The sequence below is a fragment of the Lepus europaeus genome, chromosome 17 (assembly GCF_033115175.1).
Source record: "Lepus europaeus isolate LE1 chromosome 17, mLepTim1.pri, whole genome shotgun sequence".
NCBI classification, from domain to species: domain Eukaryota; kingdom Metazoa; phylum Chordata; class Mammalia; order Lagomorpha; family Leporidae; genus Lepus; species Lepus europaeus.
In genome coordinates, this window is record NC_084843.1 from 13,779,590 (window position 1) to 13,787,715 (window position 8,126).

General features: G+C 40.8%; 1 protein-coding gene across 1 annotated transcript in view; it reads right to left on the reverse strand.

Moving 5' to 3' along the window:
- The window catches only part of CCDC172 (coiled-coil domain containing 172), a 70,986-nt gene extending 63,222 nt beyond the window's left edge, over window positions 1–7,764 (reverse strand). The window contains exons 1-2 of the mRNA XM_062215192.1: window positions 7,686–7,764; window positions 7,199–7,284 (exon numbers count right to left, since the gene is read on the reverse strand). Coding sequence (XP_062071176.1) covers window positions 7,199–7,284; window positions 7,686–7,764 — 165 coding nt within the window. The remainder of the gene's footprint in view (window positions 1–7,198; window positions 7,285–7,685) is intronic.
- Window positions 7,765–8,126: the final 362 nt, after the last annotated feature.

Genomic DNA, 8,126 nt, shown 5'->3' on the forward strand with positions numbered 1-8,126 from the left:
TAAAAAGCTTTTTAAGGACTCCAACATAAAACAACTCCATCTTAACTGAGAGATAATTTAGAGGGGAAAATCTCACATATTATAACACATATGATAAATTATACTATAAGTAAATGATAAACATAATCAATAATTAACCTGAAATATTTCAACCAACTACAGGGACTTTCATATGACCATTCTGATCTTAATCACTGAAGCTTTTGTTATGGACACAATGGCTGCCCTAACGTGCATTCCTCCTTTTCCTGGGAACTAGTTAGTATCTTTTGGAAGCCTGCATAATCCCAGACAGCTCACTGAATGGAGAAGTTACTACTTCTTGACTACAATTATTGGTAAATAGGTAGTCATACACCACAATTTGTTGAAATGAAATAGGAGAAATTATCTAGAAAGTCTGGGAAACAAATTTCCTTGATTTTCAGAGACTTCTGAAAACATTCTCTCTCTCTCTCTTCCTCTGATTTTAAAAAATAAAGCATATGATTCCAGGGATTTTTAGTAACTCTTTGGGGAATATAAGGGCAATCAGCCATTATACAATTCAACTTGACTAATAAAATTCCAACTTTGTTCAGAGCACAATGTACCCAGTTAGAAGTATCCACATTCCCAGAGCCTTGTGCCAGTATTATCCATGTGATAAAATCCTAATCCTTGAGATGCAGACCTAAGTTCTTGGAGAGGACTGCCCTTCCTCTGTAACAACACAAAGTCACATGAGGAGAAGCCTTGGGATCTTCATCCTTTCCTCTTTTGCCAGCTGGAATTCAGAAATGTCTGGGGATGCAATAGTACCTGTGCCTAAGAGGATGAAAGCCTAATGTTAAGGACAGTAGAACAAAAGATAGAGTGTGCTGGGTCTTTTAGATTTCTTTGCGCGGCTTTAGTAAACAGCCCTGGACTGCTCACCCCTAGATTTCCTATTATATGAGAAAAAATTAACCCCATCTGGCAAAGCCATCATGTCTAGATTTTTCATGTAAGTAACCTGATACAACTCTTATTAACTTCCTAATCAAATGTTGAATTTTCAGTTACATAAGTCAATAATTTCTCAATATTGTTTAAATCATTTTCGAACTGAATTTCTATTACCTGGAAACATGAACATACTAAGCTGACAGAGCTTTGCTTCTAAAGAAGGGGTAATACCTCTCACTGTAAGTTCCTCAAGGGAAGGATCATATACTATTTATCCTAACTTGCTGCCTAATTGATACGGATCCTTAGTAATCAGCATCCACGTGATTACAGAAAAATCTTTCCAAACTAAAGATATTACCTTGCTTGCATAAGGCTACTCAACTGATAAAGCAGAGCAACAAAGAAATAATACATTCTTATAGGTAACTTCTTTAAACATACATGACACGTGCTTATCAATGCCTTCACTTTTCTGCCATTGAGTCTTCAAACTTTCCTGCAGCTACTCTTATCCTTTCCATCTTCCTTCTTTTTACACTACTGTATAGTGGTGATGAGTCAAGGTTCTATAGTCAACTGATACAGATTTAAATCTTAGACTGGCTATTTACTAGTTATATAACCTCATGAAAGTTACTGAATTTCTCCTAGTCTTGATTTTCTCAAGTGTATAGTAGGGATAACAATAATACTAACCCCATAGGATTCTTGTGAGAATTAACTGAGGTAACTTTAATGTGTAATATGCTCAATATTAGATCCAATACATAGTTGTTTACGGGATGTTACCTATTTTAGTATTACAACACAAGAGGTATCCCTCCTTCTACCTTATGCTCTGAATCCCAATCCCTTTACTTCTCAGGGACTTTTTAAAATAGCTTAAAGAAACTTCATGCAAAGAAGACACAGAAAATGTAAGCATTAAAGTCTAACTACCAGGGCTAGTGTCATGGCACACTGGGTTAAGCTACCATTTGGAACACCAGCATCCCAAATCATAGTGCTGGTTCAAGTCCTGGCTACTCCATTTCCAATCCAGTTCTCTGCTAATGCTCCTGGGAAAGCAACACAAGATGGCCAAAGTACTTGAGCAGCTGACACCCACATGGAAGACCAAGATGGAGTTCTGGGATCTTGGCTTCAGGCTAAAGCCATATGGAGAGTGAATCAGCAGATAAAGATTGATCTCTCTCTCCCTCTCACTCAATTGTCTACTTAAGATGAATGAAAATGCATAACTTTTTATAAGCATAATTTCCACTTTATTTTCTAAAATTATGATTAAATAATTCACAAGCTTTTAAAATACATGTTCTTTACAGAAGAGAGATAATATCCCTTCATTCATCTATTTTTAATTCATTTTAAACAACTTTTAATCGATAAAATTAAATTTAAGCAGATCTAAATTTTCCTTTGATTAAAGGTAAAGAAAGTAAAAAACTTCAATTATAAAATTCTATTTCAATATTATAAATAATAATCTGTGATTTGATTTTTCCACTTATATAATATAGTATTAAATGATAGACTTTGCCTGCTGTACAGTGAGGTTATTTTTATCAATCAAAAAAAGAAATGTGTACATTTTGAAATAAAAGAAAATGAAGCCACCTTAACCTACTTTTTAATTTCAATATAATTTTCCTTTGAAAGTTCATGATATTCTTTTACTATTTTTATGATATTTATGCAACAAGTTAAAACTGGAAGAAAATATAAACAATACATTCACAATATAACTTCAGATTCCCCTCCACTTATTCCCTTTCAAGGGAGTATGACATTATATTGGACTTTATGTAATATTACTTACAAAAATTAAATGTACAAATTTTTAAGCCATTTTTTAAAACAGAAGAACATGTTTTAGAACTTAACAGAGATTACAATTGTTCTGTGAATCCCTGACTTTGGCTTATTCTGTCATCAAGACTATAACACTTTTCCTTGACTATAAGCAGCTTTAGGTACACTGGTAAACATTAAAGCAAACCCAGCCTTTGTTCTCATCTTTCTGTTTTCATATTAGCAAACCTAACCAGGCATAGTATAGCTGTCCAATTCACAAAATACGCATACTATAGCATCGGAGGCTATCACAGCCATATATTTTAAAGGACTCATTGAGCCCTGAAAGGCAAATACTGTCATTCAAGTTCTAATTACATGCTACCTGAGTTTTACAGAACTGAAAAAGAAAATGAAACTGTACTTCCTAAATATATTTTTGGACCACAAACAACCTCCAAAAATGTATAAATGCCCCAAATACTTCCTGAACGTATCATTGTGTAATAGCTCAGGCACTGTCCTATTCAATTACGTTCTAGTTTCTCTGTATGCTGCTACTACTTGATAAATGAATCAATAGATGCCAAGTCAAATATTCAAGTAAATATACTTTCATTGTTATTGGCAGACATATAATTAACTCTGAAAATAAAAGATACAAGAAATCAATTATGATTACTTCTTCAGTTCTTCTCATTAGTCATTTATATTATAATTGTAGTTCCACTTTAAAAATCTTTAAACACACACATACACACAAGGACAACCCATCTTGACTATAATTATAAATCAAATTAGTTCAATTACAAATTAGCATTGTACGAACTGTGAACCTTATGTTAATTTTATTAGTAAGATACAAGTGTATTATTTACTACATATATGAGCTGACTAAAAAGCAATGCACATTTATGAGCCTATATTAATTAGTAATTCAACACACGTTTCTAAACAATGTTAGGGATTTGCTCTGTCTTCTAATACAAACATTTGAATCAACATTCTGTTTATTTATGTGTGTATATCAACAAATTACATTTCCACATTTGGGCAAAACAGGCTGCTAACAAAAAAATATAAAGAATGAAACTTTTTTAACAAAGAAAATATCACAAAGAGTAAATATTTTATTTTAAATGACATTTATTATCTGTCAGGTCAATAGCATCACCAATCCAGAAGAAATGCATTTTATATAAAAACTTACATAAGTGACCTTTTAAAAATATTTCCCTAGATGCAAAGTTTCAGATATATGGGAATTTCATGATGAAAAAAATTTATGATAAGCTTAGGAAATATGTTTTAATAAAATATGCTATCATTACTCAATTGTTTCATTATGGTAGCTTAATTGTTTTTAAATTATGCTCATGAACAAGTCACTTAACCTCTCTGTCTCCTCACTTATAAAAAGGAAATAATGCTGGTGCATTATCACAGCATTCTTGTTAAGATTAAAGTAGTTAACACAACTAAAGAATTTAGAACAGTGCCTAGCATGTAAGTAGTCACCAAGTGTTAAGTATGCATTTCTTAGTTACACATATTGTGCCTATTCTTTTTTTTTTTAAAGATTTATTTATGTGAATGGCAGAGTTACAGAGGCAGAGGCAGAAATAGAGAGAGGTCTTCCATCAGCTGGTTCATTCCCCAGATGGCCGCAATGGCTGGAGCTGAGCTGATCCGAAGCCAGCAGCCAGGAGCTTCTTCCAGGTCTCCCATATGGTTTCCCAAGCACTTGGACCATCTTCTGGTTTCCCAGGCCATAACAGAGAGTTGGGTCAGAAGTAGAGCAGCCAGGACTCGAACCAGCACCCATATGGGATGCTGGCACCGCAGGCAGAGGCTTAGCCCACCGCACCACAGCACCAGCGTCAACCTATTATTTCTATGAGCTTCTAGTTATCAATCCTGAAAGTACCTTAATTCATTTTCAAATAAAAAGAAGCTATATCCTAACTTTAAAAAAAAAAAGATATTTATTTGAAAGGCAGAGAGAAGAGACAGAGAGAGACACAGAGAGAAAGAAAGAGAGTATCCATCTACTGCTTCACTCCCCAAATGGCCACAAGAGTTAGGTCTGGGCTATGCCAAAGCCAGAAGCCAGGAAGTCCATCTGGGTCTCTTTTATGGGTGGCAGAGGCTCCAAGCACTTGAGCCATCTTCTGCTGCCTTCCCAGACACATTAGCAGGAAGCCAGATCAGAAGCAAAGGAGCGGGACTCCAAGTGCTGCTTTGATATGGGATGCCAGACAGGAGGTGGTTTAACTTGCTGTACCACAATGCTGGTCCCCATCCTGACATTCTTAATGTTTTGCCCATCCCAACAACTTCTAGTATTGCTGGTAGCAGCTACTGTATCTGCTATTTACAGGCAAAACAGCAGCCAGGGTCTCACCAAAATTATGGTTTCAAAATCTATAGCACTCTCCCACACACAGGCTGGAGAGACACAGAAAGGCTGGTCAACTAAGTTACAGTAAGATAGAGGAGAGAGAAGTCCTGGTGTTCTACTGCACAGTAAGTTGACTAGAGACAATGACAGGGTACTGCAAACTTCAAAAAAGCCAGAAGAGTTTTGAATGTTTCACTACAAAGATATGATAAATGAGCAGACAGACATGCTTAACCCGATTTTAACATTACACAACATATACACGTATGTATCAAAACATTACATGGGCCTGCGCCGCGGCTCAGTAGGCTAATCCTCCGCCTTGCGGCGCCGGCACACTGGGTTCTAGTCCCGGTCGGGGCACCCATCCTGTCCCGGTTGCCCCTCTTCCAGGCCAGCTCTCTGCTGTGGCCAGGGAGTGCAGTGGAGGATGGCCCAAGTGCTTGGGCCCTCCACCCCATGGGAGACCAGGATAAGCACCTGGCTCCTGCCATCCGAACAGCGTGGCGTGCCGGCCGCAGCGCGCCTACCGCAGCGGCCATTGGAGGGTGAACCAATGGCAAAAAGACCTTTCTCTCTGTCTCCCTCTACTGTCTACTCTGCCTGTCAAAAGTAAAAAAAAAAATTATATGGTGCCCCCAAAATATACACATTTTTGTGTCAGTTAAGAAAAAAGCATTCTCCCTCATATCTACCACACTATTAGTATCCACTGATTCTTCCAACACATTAAACACCACATGCTAGGCACTCACAGGATACAGGCAGTGGAGGAAAAAGGCAAGAAGGATTCCAGATATGTTGCTAACAAAATTGCAGAGGATACAAACACAAACTATGTATTGTTACTTGTTAGTTAATAAAATTTTTCTACCAAGATGTCCATGGGAGAGCTTTAAGGGTGGTATTTGAGCAAGACCAGGAAAGAGGAGCTGAAGCTCAATAGGCAAATAAAGGTCCTTTGATGATCTTATTCACAAAGGAAACTGAAAATTCCTCACAGTGGCAAGTTAAAATAGACACATTTGAAGTAAACAGACTCCTTCAGACTTCCCATTGCACACGGTTCCTTGTTGGGAATTGAATAAATATTTTTCAGCAACTGTCCATCCCTACCCACAGTGAGGCCCTCCCTGTGACATCCTTGCATGGTGTTTTCAGCTTCCTTACTGACTGTTTCCATTTTCCTAAGCACAGCCCAGAGATCTTAAAACTACTTTCACCACACTGTTCCCTGGTCAAAAATCGGTAGTGGTTGCCTTCTAGTCCAGCCATCAGTCCTCTGCCTTGACCAGGTCCCTCTTCCAATATATCTTGGGCAAATCTGCTTCCATCCTGTGCCCCAAATGCTTTTCTGCTACTATGAGGGTACTCCAAAAAGTTCACAGAAAAACTGAACTAAGAGGTAAATATTTGCTTTGATGCAAAAAGAACCTTCTGAAATGCACTCACAGCTTGCGCATTTTCCACAAACATTTTGAAGACCCTTCTTATATTTTTCTTTGCTTTTCCAAATTCACATTTTCCCTCCAAAACTCTCCTACAAGAAAGCATCAGACTCTCCTGCTTCTACTTAAAATAACAGAACCTTACAGATGCTGAAGAAAAGAGAAAACACTAGTGGAAAAAGTATATACTGCAGGATGAGAGACATGTTCAACGTGGGGTAGAGAACAGAAAAAGGCAGAGTCATTTGAAAGCTACAACCAAGCCATTATATCAACATAGCACACTTAAATTATTTATTACTCAAAATTTATACAGCGCACCAACTACTTATTGAACAATTACTCTTCCAATGGCACTGTGCTCTATTAAAATCTTAACCATCCTGCAAAACGGACAAAGAATTCTTCATTACTAAAAATGGTTTCTTTAGGGCAAGTTCATCTAAAACAGTGGGTATCACTGGATTCAGATCCCTAAATGCTACCAGGCAACATGGAACTACATGAACCAGCACACAAGCAGTGTGCTTCCCACCTGCAGGACAACCCGTTAGTGAAATAGGCCCAAAAGGGCAAGACAGGCTTTTTCAAGCCCTAATTATTAGCACGCTCTACAGCTGAGCACCTTAGATTCCAACTTGACCTGCTCTTCATTCAACTCCTCGGCTGCTTTCTTCATTTTTTCACGGCACCTGGTTATGTCCGAGCGTACTGTAAGGAAAATTAAATGTTTAGACAACATCACTCTTTCTCAAGCCCCCATTTCGGTAGCACGTGGTCAAACACCTGCACGCAGAAAGCAAACCCCCCCCCAACTGCACCGACCACTGCCTTGTCGCCTAGGCCCCAGCCCCCAGCCCGGAGGCCCCCAGCCCCCAGCCCCAGCCCAGACCCCCAGCCCCCAGCCCAGAGGCCCCCAGGCCTCCAGGCCCCCAGCCCCCAGGCCTCCAGGCCCCCAGCCCCAGCCCGGAGGCCCCAGCCCCCAGCCCCAGGCCTCCAAGCCCCAAGCCCCCAGCCCCCAGCCCCCGCCCCAGCCCAGAGGCCCCCAGCCCGAAGGCCCCCAGCCCCAGCCCCAGGCCGGAGGCCCCCGGCGGCGGAGGGAGAGGCCCGACCTTCTCGCAGCGCGCGGCGGCTCTGCTCGGCCTGGTTCTCGCTGCAGAGAATGTGCTGGAACAAGGATTCCAAGCTCATCGCGCCGGCTCCCGCGCACCCCTTTTCCGGCGTTAGTTTCTGACGTAGCCTGAGGATCCTGGAAAGCACAACAGGGGGTCCTCCGGGGCTCTTCCCACAGACCGGCGTCCGCTCCCTGGACGCGGCGAGGCGCAGGCCCACGCGGGGCCGTGGGCCCGGGCCCCCCTGCCAGCCCCGCTCGACCTGCCTCCCTGTTACACTTCACATCCAGGCCCTCTCCCTCACGCCCTGAACCAAGAGTCCCTAGCTGCCTTCTTCCCTGACAGGATCCCGGGGCCCTCCCGGGTTTATTCTTGCTCTGCCTACAGAAAAACATGGAGCCCGGGCCTCGGCTTCTGAGGGGTCGGGCAGCAGCCCCTCCT